General features: G+C 43.0%; 9 protein-coding genes across 9 annotated transcripts; 3 read left to right on the forward strand and 6 right to left on the reverse strand.

The window, feature by feature from the left end:
* Window positions 1-532: 532 nt before the first annotated feature.
* On the reverse strand, window positions 533-2007 carry SS1G_04214 (hypothetical protein; the record flags this gene model as incomplete). The annotated part of the gene is made up of 3 exons (XM_001594357.1): window positions 533-774; window positions 823-1777; window positions 1831-2007. 3 exons carry the CDS (start codon window positions 2005-2007, stop codon window positions 533-535), a joined length of 1374 nt encoding a protein of 457 aa, XP_001594407.1.
* Window positions 2008-3645: 1638 nt separating this feature from the next.
* Window positions 3646-5631, reverse strand: SS1G_04215 (hypothetical protein; the record flags this gene model as incomplete). The annotated part of the gene is made up of 1 exon (XM_001594358.1): window positions 3646-5631. One exon carries the CDS (start codon window positions 5629-5631, stop codon window positions 3646-3648), a length of 1986 nt encoding a protein of 661 aa, XP_001594408.1.
* Window positions 5632-6106: 475 nt separating this feature from the next.
* On the reverse strand, window positions 6107-7871 carry SS1G_04216 (hypothetical protein; the record flags this gene model as incomplete). Its single annotated transcript, XM_001594359.1, has 7 exons — window positions 6107-6284; window positions 6377-6631; window positions 6871-6979; window positions 7216-7357; window positions 7412-7495; window positions 7610-7682; window positions 7804-7871. 7 exons carry the CDS (start codon window positions 7869-7871, stop codon window positions 6107-6109), a joined length of 909 nt encoding a protein of 302 aa, XP_001594409.1.
* Window positions 7872-10492: 2621 nt separating this feature from the next.
* On the reverse strand, window positions 10493-11440 carry SS1G_04217 (hypothetical protein; the record flags this gene model as incomplete). Its single annotated transcript, XM_001594360.1, has 3 exons — window positions 10493-10575; window positions 10656-11298; window positions 11390-11440. The coding sequence occupies 3 exons, from the start codon at window positions 11438-11440 to the stop codon at window positions 10493-10495; spliced, it is 777 nt and encodes a 258-aa protein (XP_001594410.1).
* Window positions 11441-13941: 2501 nt separating this feature from the next.
* On the forward strand, window positions 13942-15043 carry SS1G_04218 (hypothetical protein; the record flags this gene model as incomplete). The annotated part of the gene is made up of 3 exons (XM_001594361.1): window positions 13942-14094; window positions 14187-14931; window positions 15009-15043. 3 exons carry the CDS (start codon window positions 13942-13944, stop codon window positions 15041-15043), a joined length of 933 nt encoding a protein of 310 aa, XP_001594411.1.
* Window positions 15044-15300: 257 nt separating this feature from the next.
* SS1G_04219 (hypothetical protein) lies at window positions 15301-17610 on the reverse strand (the record flags this gene model as incomplete). Its single annotated transcript, XM_001594362.1, has 3 exons — window positions 15301-15877; window positions 15924-16625; window positions 16676-17610. 3 exons carry the CDS (start codon window positions 17608-17610, stop codon window positions 15301-15303), a joined length of 2214 nt encoding a protein of 737 aa, XP_001594412.1.
* Window positions 17611-18292: 682 nt separating this feature from the next.
* Window positions 18293-18737, forward strand: SS1G_04220 (predicted protein; the record flags this gene model as incomplete). The annotated part of the gene is made up of 2 exons (XM_001594363.1): window positions 18293-18360; window positions 18653-18737. The coding sequence occupies 2 exons, from the start codon at window positions 18293-18295 to the stop codon at window positions 18735-18737; spliced, it is 153 nt and encodes a 50-aa protein (XP_001594413.1).
* Window positions 18738-19385: 648 nt separating this feature from the next.
* SS1G_04221 (hypothetical protein) lies at window positions 19386-20567 on the forward strand (the record flags this gene model as incomplete). Its single annotated transcript, XM_001594364.1, has 1 exon — window positions 19386-20567. The coding sequence occupies one exon, from the start codon at window positions 19386-19388 to the stop codon at window positions 20565-20567; it is 1182 nt and encodes a 393-aa protein (XP_001594414.1).
* Window positions 20568-21097: 530 nt separating this feature from the next.
* On the reverse strand, window positions 21098-23854 carry SS1G_04222 (hypothetical protein; the record flags this gene model as incomplete). Its single annotated transcript, XM_001594365.1, has 4 exons — window positions 21098-22480; window positions 22676-22746; window positions 23180-23205; window positions 23724-23854. The coding sequence occupies 4 exons, from the start codon at window positions 23852-23854 to the stop codon at window positions 21098-21100; spliced, it is 1611 nt and encodes a 536-aa protein (XP_001594415.1).
* Between the last annotated feature and the right edge of the window lie 31 nt (window positions 23855-23885).

Genomic DNA, 23885 nt, shown 5'->3' on the forward strand with positions numbered 1-23885 from the left:
GAGATGTTGGTGTTGATACTGTGTGCGGCTTTGTGTTTGTGTACAGTATATTTTTAATGTTAATTTTTATTTTTGGTTATATATATATATATATATATATGTTATTACTTGTAGATGTATAAATATACAGAAAATAAAATGAAAGAAAAGTGTTTATTTATATGAAATTTCGTTTTTTCTCGCTCGACTTGAGGATTGAAAATCAGTAGAATTTTTTTTTTAAAAAAAAGGTTTTGTAGAAAAGAACAAGGAATTCAGAGACATATTGAAACAATCAATCACAGAGAATAAATTTGAGAATGACATACTTTTATTTGTATTCACAATAATATATATTTTGAAACACCAGGTTGTGTTATATATCAACTTGTAAATAAGCTCAATTTCATTTGAGTAACTTGATATCACTATGTATATGACCTTCCAAGAGAATCCTGTCAAGTTTCAAAAAACTAATGACGCCATTGAAAAACAATCCCAGATCCCACACTCCGTAAAATCCCAATAATCACGTTTCCTCCTAGGCCTAAGCTTAAGCGGCGGCAGCAACAGCTTGTTGAGCTGGAGCAACACCGACACGCTCCTTCGACAGAATATCTACGAGAAGAGGATTTGGTCTATTGTCCTTGCCAGCTGGGTAGACAGCTTGGTTCTTCTTGTAACGTTGAACATTCTCAATGTACATATCGAAGAGGTATGAAGAATCCATTGGTCCTCCTTTAGCCTCAGGATGGAATTGTGTGGAGAAGATTGGACGGGTCTTGTGAATCATTCCTATGGTACGTTAGTTAAGAGTACAACAGCCGACTTCAACAATATTACCTTCGTTGGATCCATCATTCAAATTGACAAAATATTCTTTGAATTCGGATGGAAGAGTGGTCATATCAACAGCATAACCGTGATTTTGACTGGTGATGTGGCATTGACCAGTGGTCAAATCAAGAGCTGGAATGTTGTGGGCACGGTTTCCGTACTTGAGTTTAATGGTACGGGCACCAGCTGCAAGAGCAAGCAATTGATGTCCAAGACAAATACCAAAGACTGGAAGCTGAGAAGACTCCATCAATCTAGCCAAGTGGTAAACAGTCTCTTGACAATGAGTTGGGTCACCAGGTCCGTTAGAGATGAAAACACCATCAAAATGATGGGCGACCTTGTGAATTGGGAAATCGTAAGGGAAGACAGTGACGCTTGCCCCACGGCTGACCAAACTTCTCAAGATATTCTCCTTAACACCACAATCGATGACTGCAACATGCATGTCTCCATGGGCAGAGCTAACATGGAATGGAGCCTTGGTGCTAACTTTCTTGACCAAGTTAATTTGTTCAGGATCAACGAAAGCCTCATCTTGATCGGCATCATATTCTTCACCAATGGTGATTCGAGCCAAAGAAGAACCTTCCTCTCTCAAGTAGGTGACGATAGCTCTGGTATCAACACCAGAAATAGCTGGGACACCCTCACGAGCACACCAATCACTCAAACTTTCCACGGCAGTCCAATGACTATACTTCTCAGCATAATCTGCAACGACCACACCAACACACTGAATGTTTGGTGACTCAAAGTATTTCAAGAGCCCATGCTCATCCCTAGCAGATGATGGAACACCATAGTTTCCGATCAAAGGTTGAGTGAAAACAAGAATTTGTCCACGATAAGAAGGATCGGTCATGGATTCGGGGTAACCAACAAGGGAAGTGGTGAAAACGGCTTCACCAGAAATATTGGACTTGGCACCAAAAGATTTGCCATGGAAGACCGGGCCATCCTATCATAAATTTAGCCCAAATCTTTCTCCATACACCAACCAACAAAACGTACCCTAATTGTGAATGTAGCTCGATCATGAGAGATGGGGGTAGCACGAGGACGGGTATATGGCATGGCACGACCAGCACTTCCTTCAACTGTAGCTAAGAATCGAGTTTGTTGTGCAATCCTTTGGATACCATAGCCTGTTGGCTTAAAAGCTGCGGGCTTTACAAATCGAGAGAACATGATTGTGTGTATTTGAATTGATAAAATTTAGTAGGCGGTAGGTTGAAGAAAGCTTTTTCAGTTAACTGAAGCTTTCCAGATGTGATCTATAACAAGAGTATTAGAATTTGGGTGGTGCAAAGGAATCGTAGGAGGGGCATGAAGGTCATGAATAGGGTTGTGTGCGAACCTGAGATATAATCCTACGAGAACATGTTAGTGAAACGGCTCTAGATGCAATTGCTACAGATGTTTGCTTGATGAAGAGTCATCCCTCCTTCTGGAACAATAGTGAAGGATTTGACTCCAACTTTCAGACCAAAGACAGGAATTGAGGATATTTTGAGATTTGACTCATCAAGATAGACAAAGGAAGACAGCATACCTGGGATGTAAAAACTGACGAGCGACCACTCATACGCGCGACTTTTCTATTCGATTTTGATAGATCAATAGATGAGGAAGTTTTGAAGAACTGAGTTGTAATTGTTTGGGAGCAGTTTATTGAAGTGGGAAGTAAAAATTGTGGAGTATATTTTGGTGTGACAGAGTGAACTTTGAAGGTATCATGGTACAAGAGAAAAAAGATTCAAGTAGGAAAGGGTTGAATGCCGCTTTGTTCTTTCAGGTAAAGCTAATATTGTGTTGGAGTTATTTGATTGGTCAATTCTGTATGATTCCTCACCAAAAGAAAAAGCTAAGCGAATGATGATGGAAGTGAAGCTTGGAAGGAAAAAACGAAAGCCGATGACGGCCAGGGGGACTAATGATGATATTCAAATAGGTAATTAAAGTTAAAAAGCAGCAAAAGAGCCAATGAATGGTATTAAAACTTCCTTAAAACACAATTAATTTCTCACACCTCTTAAAAATCTGATTAATGAAATTATAAATTTCAATTATCACACACATCTTATCTCCCTTCCCATCTAGAGTGGATTTCGTCACTCATAGGGCGTAGATCCAGCAACGTGGATGGTAAAAGCAGCTTCCAAGTTGTCATTAATAGCTTGCATGAATATCAATTAGTAGGTAATTTATTGATCATGAACAACAAAATATCTGTTGTGCTTCCTCCTTTCCCCTCAATAAGACCATGAGGTGAAACCAATCATCTTTCCCCTCAATGAAAAGCAATGTCATAAATGAATTGATCATCTATCCGATTGCGCAAAAAGATACAATGACACACTCTATGCAGCCCGAGAAAATTTGCAAAGCTTTATCTTTGATGCATATAGCATGACCCATCTTACTGCTGATCAGCTCTCAACTCTCTCTGTAAAGAAAATCAGGGGCTGAAAGAGAGAAAATCAAATCCCCGCTATGTGGCTGGTGGGGAGAAAATGACATTGTTGCACAGCCCATCAGGTCATGCGAATTATCAAATTGATTCCTTCCCTTTTCGGAAAGATTCGTGAACACCTGTGTACCAGATGGGAAATACTTGAATATATGTACTCGAGTACTATTACAGCCATGGGATCATCTCTAAGTACCCAACTAATCATTTTGAGACTTGCTTCATATATCTTCTATCACTACAATCAAATCATCTTACAACTCAACCGACGTTAATTACCCTTTGATCTTTCACCAAATCTTCTGCTTATGTATAGAAGAACTTGCATATTAAGATCCTGCTTTCCTCTTTATTTCTCAGCGACGCCTATCTCGATTTCGAGGTGGTCCTCTGTAGCTGTCATATACTCTGTCGACGCCTCTATCATAGCCTCTATCACCTCCCCTACTTCCATATCCACCACCCCCACCACCCCTACCTGAATACCGCCCTGGACGCTGATTTCCTTGTCCTCGATGGGCTGGTGGAGGTCTGATGCCTGGAAATATCTCTTTTCCACGATCAACAAATCTATCTCCATCCTCAAATGTATATCTATTGATATCTGGTCCAGTATGGCGTTCAATGTCTTTGGTAGTGATATCTGCAATTGCATCTAATCGTCTAGTGACCAAATCCTCCGATGCTGGTTGCCAATACAGCGTCGGTTGTGTCGTAGTAGATTTGAAAAGCTCCGACAAATTTCGCGTTGGTGCAGTTCTTGAACCAACGAAGCTTCTAGGTCCAGATGGTGCTCCTTCAATACCCCTTGACGGTCCCGTCGGTACAGAGACCGGAATTGATTGCTTTCTCGCAGACATCGTTTGAGATTCCCCTGTAGATTCCTGCAACACAGCAGTAACTTGACGATCTCCGTCATTTTCAATTTCCTCGTAGACTACCTCCCACTTTTGTATATTTCGTCCAGGCCCGGACGCTTGTTCTTGATCAATCCATTCCTTGACTTTTTCGTCTGGTATAAAATCCACCCACAATGCTTTACGATTTGGTTCATCGGGCCAGACACGATCATGCATTACGCTGCGTACTCTAGCTGCGGCAGAGAGGGTTTTGAATTGAACGAGCGCGTGTGTTCGAACGCGATCGATGTGGAAATGTAAAATCACATCTGGATCTGGTTCGCTACCAGGCGGCGTAGCAAGAGTGGTAAGGTAATCATGAAGTCGAGGCTCTTGAAGTGGTCGGACAAAGTTACGAATATAAAGAGCTGAAGTAGCTGGATGAATTGCGGGAGTAATTGGATTGTATGATGATTCGTCTTCCACAGGCTCTTGTGAATAACGTACCATTTCTGTATCTTCATTCGCCTTTTGTGGGGAAGAGAATAGATTTTTGAATCTTGAATCGCGTGGGCGTGAAAGTCCCGGTGATGTCGCCGCAGCCTCAGCATTTGGTCGAGTTTTTTCGACATCAATATCCATTTTTTCGGCTTCTTGCTCATTCGTATTTGAAACCGGCTGCTCAACTACTACTTCTTCTTTAGAGTCATCAATAACCGTAGGTCCGTCATAACCCATTGTCACCTCCTTTGATTTAGCGTTGACTTCACCTGTATCGACCGCATTGTGTTTCTCCACCCATTCCGCATCCTCCTTTGAAGTCGCAACCTCTTCAATAGAGTCACTTGGTCGAGCTCGTTTTCGAAAAATATCTGTAGAACTTGGAGCTGGACTTTGTGATCTGCGTTTTCTCTTCTGTCGGTCCTCGATCGCCTCTCGTGGTTCAACGGGAAGCTCAGCGGAGCGATCACCCTCGGGTTGTTCGGGTTGCTGAGATGTAGCTTTAGAAGGAGGCAGAGAGGATTCGGTTGTATCTATAGGTTGTGAAGGTCGAATTTCAACTTGCTCTACTGCGTCATTTGAAGAAGGCTGCGCACTCTCTGAAACTGGGGTCGATTGAATCGCCTCTTCCTTAGATGCGACGGCGGACTCAAGGACGGGTTCCGTTTGATGATCTATTGTGACTTCAAGAGGTGATGGTTGAACTTCGTTACTCTCTGGGATGGGGTTCGCTTGTGGTTCCTCTGCATTTTCAATTGTCATTTCCGGACCAATCTCAAAAGATGATGTTTGTGTGGGTGAAATTGTATCTGGGGATGTTGCAGATTCTTGATTTATTTTGGTTGCATCATCGTGAAGAGTCATATCACTTTCCGAACCATCTTCATTCTCTGCAGATGTAAGTCGAGCAACTAGAGCAGGCTTGAGACCGGTCTGCGGCAGACCTCGTTTCTTCAACTCTGCTTTCAGGTCAACGACCTTTAACTTATTCCAATCAGTCATTGTAGATGGTGTGAAAATCAATTGAACAATTGCGCATTGCTGAAAAAATAAATAAAAGTTGATGAATATTGAAATCGAGGAAGAAAATAGGGTTCATGTAATTGTATTCTTGTTGAGATGGACTTTTCTTTCTTTAAACTGTCGCAAAATGAGAAATTATACCTGCAAACATTTATCAAAGTCTGGAATCAAAACGCGTCAGGGTCACGTCAAATCCCTGTTAAATGAACATGAAAGAATGGAACCAGCGGCCCGTGCCACGCTGAATATTGTAGCCTTATGATTGAGGCTTCTAACCAACTAAAGACATCTGACATCTGACATCTCACATCTCACATCTCACATCTCACCACCACAACTTTCAATCAATGCATGCGAAAAAGACGGAAATATATGATTTCAAATCTATCAAAATCTTATATTCATCAAAATTCTTATTTTAACCTATTAGCACAGCACGATACAGCAATTGCAATCATACTGCATGGCCTATATATTCTCGACTCTCTGATCCCATATTGCTCTTCGAGTGCTCACTCAAACTGTCCATCGATCTTGATACGGTGACAGTTGTCGTATTGTTGATCCGCCCTTGTTTGGAATTTGGTTCCTCATTGCGTACACTCACTTCTCTGCTTTCCCATATTTCTAGCCTATCATTAATAGTCAGTTGTCTATTTTCTACTACATCTCAGACTAGAAGCCGTTGGCATCTGAGCTGAGAGTAAAGGTTAAAAGAACTTACCCTATTGATCTTCCCGAGACACCTGCATTTACATCAAATATCCCCTCTCTACTCTCACTTCTATATGCTGAGTTTTCTTTTTTGTTCCCAAATTTAGAGCCAGTCAGAATAGTGCTCAAGTATTTCTTCGGTGACGTCTTGCTTTTCGATTTCGTACGTTCTATGGATCCCGACCACGATCTCAAGCCGAATAATTTTCTTGCTAATGGCCAACACATCGGCATGTTGGTAATGATCATCACAGTTGATGCTTCTCTTATGTACCACTTCATTCACTGATGTTAGTACTAAGCAAGATCTAACCAAAAGCTTCACTTACATATGTCCACATTATTCCAAAGGGATTCGCGAACGAATAATATTTATTAGCCGCGGCAGAACTAATAGCGAATATGCCTAGAGAGAAGACGCTTATCAGAAGAACTTTCCTGTTTTACAATCAGTACGTTGCTCAAACGATTCCAGGAGAGACCTGACAAGGCAAAAAAACGAACTTCAATGTGGGGAGTTGTGCTTTGATAACTAGCGGCATGGGTATAAACAACATCATGAGATCTGAACTGATGTTAAACGTCGCATTAACAATCAGGTGATGAGTTGCTGCTGAGCATTGGTCTGTCCTTCGCATCAGTATATCATCTTTCAAGGACAAAGTCTTTGAACCAACCATTTGGAGTAGGAACTGCCCAATAGTTTGAGAATGGTCGACACCACACCCCAAAATAGAGAATTTCCATGACTACCAAGCTTGCACCCACGTACACGGCTACTAATTTCACAATGAGATTGTGAGGTTTGATACCTTCCCTGTTTCTTAGGTCAATATTGTTATTGCATACTGCCAAGGGCCGCATACATCATCTTCAAATACATGCACAATAAGCAAGCTTTGCCGCCCCAGATGGTCATGATCATCGACTGTTCCACCACAAGCACGAGTTTGCTTCCTTTTATACGCGACGCAATAGAGTCAGGAGTGAGCTATTGAACTTCTATCAGTTCTCCGCATTGGAAAATTGGCCGATTAAAACGCACCTTGGGAATATCAGATGGCAGTATGAGATTTGTGTCGAAATCGTATACAATATTCGTGGATACAACCAGCGTGGTATAGAAGAGCTATGGTGTGTGTCAGATTCTGCAAACTGTGGATGATAAGGAAGCTGAAACCAAGGTCCAATCGATTACGTGCGTGGTAAAAGGGAATGCTAATTTGGGATAGACATCACTTACAAACACAGCGAACATGAGATAATCTTGGAGCTGATAATTCTTGATCGATCCGAGTTGTACCCATCTTGAAATACTGAGTAGGAATTGCTGTTAGTCTTATTCTCATGGGACACCACTCCTTCGGCGCGTGAAGATGGTATCGACTTCACATTGCAATACAATCCATTCTATTGTGAATTTGTGATAATACATACTATCTGAGAACCACAATTATTATCACAAACGAATACCAAATCGCAGATTCCACCACCAAAGAATGCATTTTGTATTTTCGGGCTTTCTTCGCGTTCGTTTTGACTATGCAATATCCTGCTTAAAATTGATCTTCCGTCTCATTCATCCACGTATCGATGTTCGTATATCATCCTAGCCTCGAAAGAAATGTCGAGCGCATCCGCTGAGCTCAATTACGCGATGGCGATGGTCCAAAAATAATTCAAGATATGTAATATCCAAGATCCAGCGTGAGGTGAATGGTAAGAAGGTCAAATATCACAGACGTGGAGAAAGGAAGTTTATGCATGTATACCAAAAAACCCGCATTTCTGCGAGGCTTCTTTCTATGATGAAGTAAAAAGTTGCAAGGAAAGATAAGAGGCAAGCTAGAAGCCATTGTGAGACTTCTAGCTTGGACGTCAAGGTTCGCTATGACTGGCTTCCAAGGCTGAACAGGGTTATTTCATATGGTAACACCTGTCTAACACGTGCGAAAACACTCGAGTATAAAGTTGCGGCGTTGCTTATCAAGGTTTTTTGAAGACGGGAGATGGTCGTTTTGGGCTGTGACCGATTTTAGTTGATACTGGCTTGAATGACAATGTTTCATATTTCGAATGTTGTCTCTGATCGGAAGCAAAAAATACATGCACACATTAACCACACATCCTTATGATTGATTAGGTACCATATCCAAATAACCCCTGCCTTCATATTTCCTTCCCTTCTTCTTCTATGCACGCAGTACAGTACAGTACATACTCAATCTTCCCGAATCCCAAACCCTACCCTAGTAACCCTACCCTACACTCCCCCCCTATTTCTCCATACGGACGATCATCCCACCCCGGTCCCTACAAGCTTCACCCACAATAAAATTACTCATCGTATCCCCATCTCCTCCGAGATTCCCAGCCAAGAGCTTTCTCTCTTTCCTCTTTTACTTCATGCACTCATCAATTTCAGTCATTTTACCTACCTAGGTACTTGTAGTACATACATACATAATTGACACTCATTCGCTTAATATCTTAATTTCTTAATTTCCACCCCCATACATATGTACACAGTGAGGGACCTCGGATATAAAAGTGTCAGAAAATCAAAATTTGATATTGATGGGATTTTTATTTAACCTTACTTTACTTTACCTTATCTCAACTCAACTCTAAAAGAATTTTTAACATGTTTCGTTAATTCATAATTGTTGATTATGCGTGCCGTTATTTTCAGGGGTCTTGCTTGTTTACTGCGAGGATGATGAGGATAGTGAGAATGGGGTTTGGAGGTTGTGATTTTAGTTACGTTAGTGAGTTGAGGTTAGCGAAGTTAGGTTAGGTGAGGTGCTGAGGAGGTTAGAAGTTAGAGCTAATGTAGCTGATTAAGTTTGTTAAGCGAAGTTGCTGATGGGATGGGTCACTAAACGATTGGGCCATGCGGCAATTGCGATTGGATGATTGCGAATTAGGTGTTAAGCTAAGGCGTGGCGATGTTACTGTACTGGGGGTTTGGGAATTGGAATTTGGATGTGACGGACGCTTGATGCACTGCGGTGGAGTCGAGCGGTATATTGTAACTTAGTAAGCGTGTTGCGTGGATATGTACTGTTTACTCGATGTGCCATGCCATATGGAGATAGGAAGTTGAAGATAGGAACTAGGGCACGGAGCGGAGTTTTGGTTATGTGTGTTCTATGTAGTTCGAATTCAGGAGGGGGATGGGCTGAACAATATTAAATAATTACCGGTAGGTAGCCTTATAATTACTAGGCAGGGTGGTCATAAGTGGAGAATTCATTACTATTAATATCTAGTACCGGTGAAATGGAATTTGAATATGTACGTAACTACTCGGTATGTACTTTTTTCGGGTAACGCGTCAATGGAATGGAATCTTATAAATCATAATCCGACATAAGGTTACTGTGCTGATCGGTGATAGATATACTGATCACTATTACTGACTAGTATCTCTGGTATACTTACCGTTATACTTCTCCAAGGCGTCTGCGCTACTGAGTAGCATCAGATTAAATGCAGAGTAGAATGAATCTATAGAGGCAGGATATTTTCTGCATGACTACCTGCCATTATCTGTCAGGTAACTAATTTTCGCTCATTCATTCATTAAAGATGGTGTGATTATTGCGGAGATATATGTCGCTTAAAGCATTACATATTAGACTACATTATGAGCGCATGCATGTGAATGAATTTGGTCATAACTGACCTTGTAGATTGAGCTGAATAATGTCTAAAATTGACGTATAAACTTAAAATCCAATATTCCAACGGTGGTTGACGTGATGAGAAAGTTAAATCAGTTAAAACAGAGTTACACTCCGCGTTAGACTGTCCATCTGGCATCCGCACTCTTGAACCGAGTGGTCCGGTTAGTTCAATGTGGACTTGGAACTCGCAAAAGATGTGGACAGTAAATATTGAAGAGATAATCAAGTTAAAGAGTATTGCTAACACGGCGCTCTCTCAAGAATCAACCAGATTTAGACCATGGATCTATTTCTCACCATATATCTATTGGAAAGCTATGTAGGCATGACGGATCATACCCATTTTTCACTCACGTCCAAAACTTAATGTTGTTCCTTGTCTTATCCTCTAATTCGTACATATACACAACCTTCGTTTATGGCCGTTTGGTATCCATTTATATTGCGCCCAATTCCTTCAGTTTGGAGATCATTCCATCTACATCGTCGACTTTACCGCCTCCTTGTCTTGGCGGTGGTTCTATATTCATTTGGTCAGTACTTTTCGATATATCCTCCATGAATAGGCCAAAATTCCCAGAGTAAAAGACGTCAACCTACCGATAACCTTCAAGGTCTTTAACCTTCTAGCGCCATCCACGCCCCAATCACCTAAAGTAGATTTCTCTAACTTCTTCTTCTTTGCTTTCATGATACTCTGCAAGCTCGCATATCTCGGTTCATTCAATCTCAAATCCGTCGTAATAACCATGGGCAATTTGGCCCTAACAACATCCGTTCCTCCATCCACCTCCTTCGTGACCTCCACTATATCCCCTTCCTTAAACTCCACCTTACTCGCCTGTGTCGCCTGACTCCATCCCAACAACCCCGCTAACATCTGTCCCGTCTGCCCCGCATCGTCATCAATACTCTGTTTCCCCAAAAACACCAAATTGCTCTTCTCCTTCTCCACAACCTTTTGTAAAAGCTTCGCCACTCCCAATGGTTCCAGTTCTTCCCCATCCTTTATCTCAACTAGTAAACTGCGGTCGGCGCCCATAGCCATGGCTGTGCGCAAAATATCTTGCGATTTTGTTGGTCCGGCGGAAAATGCAACGATTTCTTCCACGCCACCTGGTGCAGTTTTCTTCTCGCGGATTCGTACGGATTCTTCAATTGAGAGCTCGTCGAATGGGTTCATGCTGTGTTTAACGCCATTGGTCTCGACGGCCGTTTGGGCTTTGTTGACGCGGGGTTTGACCTGTGGTGTTTGGGTTAGTTTGTACTCTCTTCTTGCGCATAGAAGGAATCAAGGGATTGAAGTTGGTTTTGAGATTGAAGGTATTACGAACGGCATAGTCGATAACCCTCTTTACGGGTACCAAAATTCTTAAGGCGGACATGTTGGTGGTAGAGGTACTGAAGAATTCGTCGATGTGGTGGAGGAATTTCAAAACATTGAAGCCCTTGATGAAGGGCCGACCAGGTTCGGCTTAAGCTTGCTTCCCCACACGCCAAAATTCCGCCCGATTCCTCGGTAGATTGTTATCACGTGCATGACTGTTGAAATATTGGTCGCTGTCTTGCACTAGCATCAATACTATTTTGTAATACGGACTATACGAATATCAAGCCGCTCAAGTCATATTTATCCAGGGACTTGTGCGGCCTAATCTACTGAATTAAAAGTAGCATTAGCTCTCTTAGATTATATATAATTTAGCTCCGTTTACTAGAAGATCTTCCTCAAGTATAGACTAAATCTACCACTTGCCTTTTGCGCCTCCATAATCGGGAGCTTGGAACAACAGTAGTAGGAAGGAACAGTTTGTGTACTCAACATGAACGAATCAAGATCACCGAAAGAAGAAAGGCATCTAAAATTGAGGCTTAACTAGCAAATCGCTTAGGAAATTTGTGTTACATACAGATTACCCCTCGCTTCTCGTCGATGTACATATGAGCCTGCCAGTTTCGATGATAGACCTCTTGAACTCTTACAATACATTTATATAGCATTCAATACACTTCAATTTATTCTCCCAATATTTCCTTTTTGTATGTCGAATATTCTTCAACTATATATATAGTACGGGTCTCGTGCTAGATAGATATTACACAAACCTACACAAAACTCGAAATATACTATAATAAAAGATCCTACCTTTTCCGTAACAAAAAAACCAACTGATATAACACCTGAATATCTTCTCAAATATACTCACCCTCTATTTACACTTCTCTCCCATCATAAAAACGGTACATACTCCCTCACTCCAATTCATACCCTCCACTTCCCCCGTCGCCCTCCAATATACTCCCTCTCGCTTTATCATCATCCTCCCCAATAGAACACCCAAACCTTCAAAAGGAAGGGAAGAAACATACGGCAGTGGGGATTCGCTGGTGGTCACCCACCCAACTACTAATCCACCGATCTGAAGCTTGTGTATGGCAGAGCGGACGGGATGCCCAATTCTCTTCAGTCTATGGTCGTATGTGGCAGAGAATGAGGTTTTTGTAGATATGTTTAGAATAAATGAGATGGGATTGAGGGGCTGGGTTTGATGCGATGAGATGAGACGAGATGGGATGAGATGGTAAAGTTATAGAGGATGGGTGATATTAATGGAATAGGCGAATGGCTGAGGGATATTGGGAGATTTTGTTTAAACCGACACAATATTAGTTTAGAAATGCATGCGCAATGATGAGAATTTAGCGAAATGTAAAGGAGATGAGGGGGGGGATAGTGTTGCTATGCTGCAGAGAGAATGAAAACATGTATTGCTAACAGCTGCTAGCATCATAAGACTCAAGTTCCCGAATACTTCAAAACCGTTGGAGTAATTATAAACACTGAATACTACCAGGTAGAAACTAACAAAAGAAGACCCCAAAATACACACCTCCACATCCCATCCCATCCCATCCCATCCCAACATCCACAACCCCTAAACCACTCACCACCTCATAGACCCACCCAATAATATCACCTTCTCAGGTATAACAAGTCCCCCCCTCAATCATTTCACATTTCATATCCCTCCAAACTTCCCCCTCCAAATTCCCAAACGAATAAAACTCCCCGCGCCCCCCAAAAATCACCAACTCTTTTCCAGCCCCCTCCCCAATCTCCCCTTATTGGATCTAAATGAGATATTTCTAATCAGTAGTCTCAAGATGTATATCATAATCACATTTCGAATACCCCGAAGCAACGAACAAAATCTCAGCTAGCATGAATGATATCTCTTGAACGAATTTTTATCTAATTACTTTGCAAATATTCGATAACAAGATGAGACCTACAAAGTGATGTTGAGCATTGCATCGACGAATATAAGTTTCTAAATTCAACATTAAGATATAGCAAAAACTTCAACTTATCCTTGTTTATATGATCAAATGAACGAGATCTTATGTATAACCAAAGCTACATTGATCAAATAAATATGTACACTAGTATTCCTCTCAAAGACTAGAAGGTGATGGTGTAATCTGAAATATATACCAGTGGAAGCTCATAGCTTCTAGCTCAAACATTGCATCATATTTCGTGCATATCGCACCAAATATGTTGTACTGAAATTGCTGATCAAAGGAGTATTTACGCAAAAGGACCAGTGTATGAAAAAGTAGCCAGAATGTTTATACCAACAAACTGTGGGGAACCCTGTAGATTGACAACATCTGGGATTATTTATTTAATTTATGCCATATTTATACGTTCTTTATGCAATAAATACCCCACATTATCTCCATGACTTCATTCCATTCCCTCGACTGTAGACCTCGGCTGCGGATATCTACTAAAATACATACCTATACCTACTAATCACAGTAATCAGCCCAGTCACAGTCACAGTCACAGAAAATCCGACTACAAACTTCCCAGTAGAGCATGAACGAAGAAATCCACGATTCGCAAACACGCCCCGAAACCCCAATCCAAATAGACGAGAAAGAAGTATCCGAGCTCCAACAGAGCATCCGCGAGCTCGAAGCACAATACTTCGATGCAAGTAGCATGGCGCCGCTCTCCACAGCCTCTCTCGTAAGTACCATCACATTCCACCACACCCCCGACGCGCGTGACACACACACACCAAACCCACAAAACCGGATTAACACATATATATCCCAAAGACGGCATTAGCACGACTACGCGCGTACAAAGCACCCCCCTTCGACACAATATGGAATGCACTCCCCACGAGTCGACGAGCCGCAGTACTCGTCCTGCTATTCGCCGACCGCCGAGGAGACCTCCGAGTCGTACTAACCATGCGATCGAACACGCTCCGGAATTTCTCCGGCCAAGCCGCTTTTCCAGGCGGAAAAGCCGATTCCCTCTCCGAGACGCCGTTTGAGATTGCGCGTCGAGAAGCTAGTGAGGAAATTGGTCTTCCGAGATATGATCATAAGATTCCGCCTCCGTTTAAGATTGAACATTTATGTCAATTACCATCCAGTTTAGCGCGGACGACTTTGGCTGTGCGTCCTTGTGTTGCGTTTTTGCATGCTGATGATACGGGTGGGAAAGGTGCTAGTGTGGAGGAGGATATGATTCCTAGACTTGATGCGCGGGAAGTAGCGGCGGTATTTTCCGCTCCGTTTCACAATTTTTTGCGTGTCGAAGATGAAGTCAGGAAAGAAGATGAATCTTTGTTGCCTGGGAAGAAAAATGATTGGTATAGTGGAGCTTGGCATGAATGGCATGATACACAGTGGCGTATGCATAATTTCTATGTACCGATCACGAACCAAAAAGTATCGAAGCCAAAAGTTAGAGAAGGGGGGCAGGCTGCTATTGCGGAGGAGCTGGATGACCAAGAGGAGCAGGGATTAACACGATATAAAGTTTGGGGGATGACAGCGAGAATTTTAGTTGGTGAGTGGAGAATTTTTGTGACGTACAATGGTAGACTAAACATACACGACTAACTGGAAACATTTAGATGCGGCTAGAATTGCATATGAGGAAGAGCCAGAATTTGAGGTAGGTTTTTTTAACTACATGTGATATCATTCGAAACTAATCCATAGAGCAGCATAACTCACATTTTGGTGATGACGACCTCATTGCAAAACTACAGAGTATGGGTCATCTTGAAGAGAAGATATCAGGTAAAAAGGATGTGACAGCCGCAGAAATCATCGATGCTAGAAAGAAGATAAAGGAAGAGAAAGCTGAGGCAAAAATCTAGAGCAGATAGATAGTTCAGATTGTTTAATAATTTATTTATTCTTTATTTCTAGGTCATCGGCCCTTACCACTGGGCCCCTTTGGAACATCTTGATTTCGATCTTGGTTTCGCACTAGAAGTTTGATTTTCCCGCCACCGATCTCATGGCCTTGACTCAAAATATCAATCTCTTCCTTTGCACCATCTGCTCCATTGCTTTCTCTGGATAGTGTCTTGTCATAAGATCTAGCATCAATGCCCAAAATGCCACCTACGTTATTTCTGTCACCGGGCACTGAAAACTCGCGGTATGCGTATCTCCATTCGTTCAAAAATGTACGAATGGCTTTACCAACCTTGTCTTTGCCGTTCTTGCTATGGTGACCAGTGCCTGTAATGGCATATACTGGTCTTGATTCCCTGCTGTTATCTAGTAGAACACGTTCTAGATACTCGACAGCTTCTTCGGGGTGAAGACCATGCAAATCAACGTAAAGCTCTGCATTTGGGGAGTTGCTCTTGTTACGTTCTTCGTAGAGCTCACGAGCAGCCTCTCGATGTGCTTTTCTCATGAGATCATTCTCACTTTGACCACGAAGACTAAGTGCTTTTGCAGCACGGGCATCATTACGGTTCCAAGCTTGGGCGGCACTGGATACTGTTAATATTTTTTCTATAGCGTAATATATGGACTAACCTTTGTAGGAATTTGTTCCTCAAACCACCATGCTTAATTGCATCTTGTCTGGCTTTAAGATATGCTTTATTGGCTCTGTCTCCGGTTTCTAACCAAGGAATATGTTGAGGAGGTGAAATAGCTTGCGCAGCAGCGCTGTTCTCGCCATTGCGGACACTATTAGAGCTGCCGTTTCTACCGATTTTCTTCTTGTCCTGCATCATACCAGGGCCCGGTGAAGGCGACAGCTTTACCACATCGGCAAGAGAGCTTGGGCTGCTATTTTCTTTGTGGTTGTGCCCATGACCTCCTCGCTTCCCATGGTGCTTTTTACCCTTTGCAGCCACAGCACCCAATGATGGAAAGGCCTCTGTATCATCCAGAGCTGGAGCTGTGGGGCCATCTCTCGCTCGACTACTTGGTCGAGACCGCTGACTCCCATCACTATTATAGCCTTGTAGACTTTTGAAGCCAGGTGGCGGAGTAAAGCCACCTTGCTGATAGTTGCTGAAGGCATTCGCCGATGAATAAGAATTTGGCCACTGCTCTTGCATTGGTTGTAGAGATGGGAAAGCATTATAATCCTGGAATTGAAAACTGGGTTGCGCATTTTGAGTTGGGGGTGTGCTGCCCCCTTCGAGAGAGAGTCTGCTCATAAATGATGAGGGATCGTGGCTGAAGATACAAGTATCTCCCGCAAGGCAATTGCCCATGACCCAATACCTGTAAAAGGATGAGGGAATGTAAATTTATTAGAATGCAGGGAAACTTACTTGCAAATGTGGTTACTCAAATCATGACTAAATCTGCAATCCGCACGTAGACATTGCCCGGTCGATAACCAAAATCGACAGACAACACCACTTCGTTGCTGACCGGCTGGAGTGTTTGGTCGAGGCACGTCTGCTGCCATAGACTTACCAATCAAGATAGCTTTTGTGCCATCTCCTTCTGCTTGAACTGTAGCATCAGCCGATTGACTATCCATAAACGCAGCAATGGTAGCGCTCAAATCGTATCCGTGTAAAGCAAGGGCAGCTTCGATTTCTTCAACCGATTTAGAAGGACCAAAAATTGACCTTAACATTTCATGGGAGCTCATATCATTTTGTTGCGGCGAGATATATTCAGCAGCAGCAGCGTTAAGTCCGCTTCCTCCGACGGACGATGATGTAATGCTAACAGCATCATCATTCACAAGCCAGTCTACATTTTCACTTCCATAGTCTCCATATATGTCCTGCGTAGGGCTAGTATCGGTCGGAAACTCGTATGCGTTTAAGTTTGGACTATGGGGGATCGCAGGGCTGGAAAACGCGAGTCGTGGGGAGGGTCGCGGTGAGGTGAAAGGAGAACCCTGGATAGACTTGGTTCGAGAGAAGGATTGTGGCATAAACCCATGGGGAGCGAGAGGGCTGACTCCAAGACGTGGGGATGAAGATACTGGTGTTCCAACACGTGGAATCTGCCATGGAGCGGGAGATGGTCGACGAAGGACCGTATGTCGCATTGCCGGTGGTGAGTTAGCATTCGCGGCGCTTTCGCGATATCGCCATAATACATCTAAAACGGCATTCTCCAGCACTGTCCCTGTCATGGTAGTTTCTTTCTTGAGGAGCTCCTCCAATTTATCCGTCTTGTCTTCATCCTCGAGGGTGACATCTTCGAGGATGGGTAGGCAGATCTCGTAAGTATCGTCGGCCACCATTTTCGCCAAAGGTTCTTGAGCAAGGATCGGATGAGAATATTGTATTACTGTAGACAGTATGTTTTTCGCAGAAAGTAGAAGTAAAAAATGAAGGTGTGAAAGTTTAAAAGGATAGTTGTTGAGGGGGGATTTTAAGAAAGGCAAGGTAGGTGAGACCGGAGTTCGCGATTGATACGATCGGGGGAAAGACACCTCGAAAGAAGTAATAAGGCAAGGTAATGCGGTAATCCCTAGCAAAGGCTCGTCACAACAAAGGCACCAGGCTCTTACATTGTCAGATGAATACTCGGTGAGTATATCGTTCCAGTCATAACATTGAATTTATTTGGAAGGGCAGCGAGAGAAAGAAAGGGGATTATTTCGAAATTGTGTTCAACAGCTAAGTTCGTGGGGTTGGAATGTTCGGACAGCAACTCTAGCTCCCCCATAAGGTGATTGAGGCTGGCCTATCGGGGTCGGGGTTTCCTTTTAAATTTTTAGAGGCTGCGTGATATGATTGGTTGGAATGCTGGGGCCATTCGATTTGTACAGCAAGAATTGAGCTAAGCAAGTGCACTCCGTAAAATGTATCGTGGTGATTTGGATGATTTGTATGTTCTGTAGAGGGTAGAGGACGGGATAGGAGGAACATGCAAGTACCTAGTATATCTATTGGTTATTATGTGCTGATTGAAGGCCAACAATGCAGGCGGTGAGTAAGGAAAAGAAAGAACAGAGCAGCACGGGAAAAGAATTACCATATTCTACTAGGTACGTACTAAGTATACGCAGTATGTGCAGGTAGGTACCTAGGGTAGGTGTGTGTAGGGTTGCGTGGTGATGAAAGGGAAATACACCCACCATCAGCTAGGTACTCGAGTATATATCTAGGTAGTGTATATATATATACCTATGTATAACATCTCACAATATTTATCCATTTTTGCTTTCCTTTGTCAAACACAATGGGAACAGTAAAGTACTACCTAGGTAATCCTCGAGTATGTACGGAGTATGACACCAGATGATCTATTTTTGCAGTTGATTTTACGCAATACGACAGACAAATGCAAGCTGCAGTGGAATTGAGCTGGACTGCAGTTTCACCATCTAAGGTTACACTTCCAGGCTTGCTCACTGTTGACTGACTATCAGGTATCTACAGTATAGATGTGCAGTCCATGGATAACGTAAGAATATCTGGTACACATTCCCTCTCTACAATCTCTTGCCATTGTTTCGACATATTGTTAAATTGATGGCCAGGTATATATCTAATACGTGATATATCAATTCATCATGTGACATCTCTATTTCCGGAGACAAAAGTGACGTAGAAGCAAGAGTGCGGCGTTCACGTTGGAGGCACATTACAGGTTACTGTAGGATGAACGTCTGAAATACAAATACCACTTGATTTTAATCTCAATCCTTCCAATCAATATCCCCTCGACATGTCTGTATAATTGTGGAAAGTTCATATGTTCACTCTTTCATTCATCTTTTGATTACCAAGCTACAACAGTAATAGAGTAGTAGTGAGGTATTCCCGTTTTCTCCGTTTCAGAATCACACCAGCACAGCCCTAATGCGCTGGAAAGGACATCCTAGGTAGAAACCATTTACTAGATCAACAACCTCACTTTGACAACATCATCAATGCATCTTATCACGATACTGTAGCTCCTTTTTCACTACCTAAATCTTCCGATTGTGCGCGATAGAAATCGAGTCCTGGTTAACAATCTACGGTTTCGGTTTCTTACATTACAAGCACACATCGCACCATTCTTACAATGCCGGCCGATTACAGCTCGACGGCGAGAGCATTAGCTCTACCTATTAGTCCGCTCGAATCTCCGCCCTCCTCTCCAATTCAACATGCAGAAAGACCACCATGGTCAAGACGTATATCCTCCGGTGTCCGACGAGCATACAATTCCGCCTCGCCATACTCCAGCCAGCCCACTACATCCTTCAAAGATCAAATTCTCCGCAAGGCAGATAAATTACAACGAAAGTGCATTACAGCATGGCAGAACCTTTCTACTTTACAAAAATGTCTTGCCATTGTAGCAGCAATTTTAAACATTGTCCTGGTCGCCCTCTTCCTGGTCTATCAACATCAAATCTTTGCTAGTCTTGCCCCATTCGCAGAACGATGGCGGGATCTGCCAGGAGGATGGATGATTCTATGGGCCATGACATTCGTTGCCGCATTTCCACCCCTCATAGGCTACTCCTCTACAATTACCATTGCTGGTTTCGTCTATGGAGTCCCCAAAGGCTGGGCTATTGTGGCGACCTCAACAGTAGCAGGCTCAACCTGTTCATTCCTAGCTTCTCGAACCATCCTGTCAACCTACGTACATCGCCTCGTAGGCAAAGATAAACGTTTCGAAGCCCTAGCCCTCACGCTCAAACACGACGGTATCAAAATCCTATGCATGATCCGTCTCTGTCCACTCCCATACTCCCTCTCAAATGCTGCCGTCGCCACATTTCCTACCGTACATCCTCTCAACTACGCTCTTGCTACTGCTTTAGTAACCCCCAAACTTTTCATCCACGTCTTCATCGGCAGTCGCTTGGGCTCACTCGCCGGCAATGAAGGAATGGACACTTCAACCAAAATGATCAACTATGCCAGTATAGTCATTGGAGGCGGGCTGGGTGCCACAGTCGGCTATATAATCTACCAACGCACCATGGCGCGCGCGAAAGAGCTCGAAATAGAGGAGCTCGAAGCCGCGAATGGCGACGTGGCACCCGGAAGAAGAGTAGCAGCAGAATACAGCGATGCCAACAATGATGATGCAGCGCTGATGAACGACGATGATATATCCTTGTGGGACAACACCGATGAACCAGCAAGGTACACGGATTTTGTAGATGAGGACGAGGCGAATGTTTTCGCGAGTGGAGATTTAGATGAAGAGGCGGATATTGGGGGGAGGGGAAAGATGACTAGAACTTAGATTTGGTGTAAGGTTTTTGGCGGTTTGAAAATCTTGAAGGTGTATGTTGTATGACATGTATGCTGGATACGCGCTGGGTTTGGTTCGGATTTGATGGTGTCACCACATTTTTGGCGTTTGGGATAAGGGGGGCAATGATTAAAAGGTACATGGTTTATGCATATCTTCTTCGCATTGGGGAGATATCGACTTAGAAGGGAAAAGGGGATAAAAGACACTTCATGACCTCAACATCTAAGATTCAATGAACATATTTGCTTGTAGCATTCTTGGGTCGTTTCTTCTGATAATTTGATTCGTGGTATTGCGATTGTTCGCTATTAAGTTCTTGAACTACTTAGTATGCCTGCCTGCCTGCCGAGCTGCCTTTCTTGGTCAAGAATCTGTTTGTTGTGCAGAAAACATATTTGTACCCCCGTAAAAGAACGTCATTTACATTCATTTCATATGCAACGCTAAAACTCCATCGCTAAAAGGTAAATCCCAAAATCAGTCGTTGTAAATGTCTCCTCGTTACATCATTTAATCATTCATTCTGTATTCTGTGCCTGATACTGCCTCATAAACGCCATTGCTTGCTCAATCGGATATCCTATGAATACCGGCCCTGTAAAAACCATCTTAGGTCCATTACCATGCCTTTGAAGTTGCTCGGGTTGGATGAAGGCCGGCCGGTCGTGAAATACAGGCGGTGCGTTGTAGTGCGTGGAGGGGGTTTCGTCCTTAGCCTTTTGACCTTGGCCAAAAGGACAAGCTGCTGGCCTGTCTGCTTCAGCTGGAGTGGTAGGCACTTCTCGTGTTGATTTTGGTTCCGCATTCGATTCCGCAGTATGTCCAAATGGACACTTTCCTGGAGGCTTTGAATAGCTGTCCAAGGGAACAGATACAGGCGCTGGTGGTGGAGATACAGGTCTATGGTCGGACGGTTGATCATAGATTGGAACAGAAATGCCCCATGGTCGGCTTGGAGATTCGCCAACCCTGACCTCTTTCATTGGCCTGTCAAAACGACTCTCTCTGTCGTCTGCAGGAGTAGATTTAGTTTCCTGCAATGATTCATCCCCGTCAACGCTGACGTTATTTGCCCAGTTTTCCACTCTTTCGTTGGACGCACGCTCGACCTCGCACGCTTCTTGCTCTTCCTTTGTGGGTAACATTGGCTGATGCTTTTGGCCGAGGCCTTGAATCATGCTCACTAGGTTTCCATATTTCGCATCTATCATCCTCACATCATCCTCGTTTCGCTGGTATCGCTTGACGCAAACCTCATGACTGCGGGGTACTTCGTGTTTGTGTGTTTCAAAGTATCGTGCTATCTCTTCAGGTGAATGTTGATTAAGATAACGAATTGGACATTGAGCTCCAGGGCCTGTTGCTGACGGGGGCTGAGATGACATTGTCTCGGCGTACATTTGCGCACATATAGGATCTGAGGAGTGGTGGGGGGTGGGGTCTTGGGTATCGACGGGAGTCAAAGGTTGATCGGATTCACCAGTGCTGGTATCCTGAGCATTTGGGTTCTTCATGGGTTTCGTTCCGTCAGGCATAGTTACAAATGGACACAACAATGAACTCTTCTTTCCAGGCACAGTAAAATCTTGTTCGAGAACAGTTGATAAGGAGGTTCGGCGTGCGGATAATCTCATATTACTACTTCCACCGGATATACTTTTACTAGTTGTAGATCCGGCAGACTTTCCAGATACAGCCGCAAGACGCTGCGCTGCCCTTCTCCCGTCCCTTATTGCAACTGCAGTTTGTTGCTTTGAAGTTGGTTGTTTACGAAGTGGCAAAGGAACAAATCCCCCGCGATCAGGAATAGTGATTTGTGAATCTGGAGGAAGTTGAAGCTTTGCTAAAGTACTGGCTATTTCAGGGTCTGAGGGTGCATATTTATCCGCTAAAGATTGATACTATGAAGGTGACTGTTAGTCCTGGTTCTGCCGAGCTTTTTCAAGAAAAATAAGGGATGGAGTCAAAAATTTCAGACAATTGGTAGATTATCGGCATTGCTACTTTGCAACAAGCAACTTTGTTCTAGAGCTATTTGTATACATCATGAAAAGGATAAGGAGCGCGTGACTGAAAATAAATCATATTGAACTTACTTGAGAATGTGAATAGCGCAGCTTGTGCTCCAAAATAGTCTTCCTGTCACTTAAAAGTTGAACTTCATCTGCTAGAATATTAAAGTTGTTAATTAAGATATTGGTAAGCTCCTCATAATCAAAGTCTTGTTGCAACGGCATGGTGTATAGAAAGAAGGAGAGAACGAAAAGAAACGGTTGTTCATGAGCATAAGAAGAAATGGAAAGATGGAAGGTGGAAGGTGGAATGAGGAGATGTGAAGATTTGAAAGCAAGAAAAGGGCCCACAAGGCCTTGCGAAGCTAAAATTTGCTAAGCTTAGCTCAAGTCTAGTGATGAAAGTTTTCTATACAAATTACTAATGTATTATGTAACATATTAGATTAGAAGTCTCCCCTCAATTGTGCTTGTGAGACTTATTAGGTGGAACCATAATGATAAGACTTGGTCACAAACAAATACGGGCAGCTACAGAGGACCTAGTAGCCACTAACAAGCAAACTGTCAAACTAGAGCTGTACGTACCTACTGACTGGGTAGCTAAAGCTATACTTTTCTCCATTATTAGAACTCTTGGTTAAATAGCGTTGATAGTCTCTATCCAGCCTTAAAGCTTCCACGATACTATAGCGCACAACATGTTCATTAGATGGTAATTATCCATATCTTGACCAACTGTTAGATATCATGCCCAACCTGCAATCTATTGGACAGTAGATATGATAATTGGTAGTAATGTAGTAATTTGTATCATCAACTTTTGCCATCATTTCTCAATCATAGAAATAGAAAACGATCCGTTCCTCCGACCAAAAAGGATTCCTCTGTGTGCTTGAGATGGGATCCTTCAATTTGCCGTGATAATGTTCCTAGGTAGGCAACCCCGTATTTGATCCTTTGACATAGGACATACTAGGTACGTTTGTTAAGGGGGTTGCAGACAGGTACTAATAAGGAGTGAATGCACCCTCATGAATCAATGTCAATTTCAATCAAGATATCTTCAGCTCCCAAAAGATATAAACTTCTCGGCCCCCTCCATACCATGTAAGAATGAATGTAGACTTACAATAATAATACTTCGTTAATACTTGGTTTACCCCAATTCTTATTTGTGCTATTATTGGAAGCTAGAGCGCTCCCCTCTACTAGTATTCTGATGCGAGGTCGATCATCGCGAGGTCCCTCGGCGCTTGACATTCTTTCTCCGTCTACGATTTGTTGCTTACAT

The sequence above is a fragment of the Sclerotinia sclerotiorum genome, genomic scaffold (assembly GCF_000146945.2).
Source record: "Sclerotinia sclerotiorum 1980 UF-70 scaffold_5 genomic scaffold, whole genome shotgun sequence".
NCBI classification, from domain to species: Eukaryota; Fungi; Ascomycota; class Leotiomycetes; order Helotiales; family Sclerotiniaceae; genus Sclerotinia; species Sclerotinia sclerotiorum.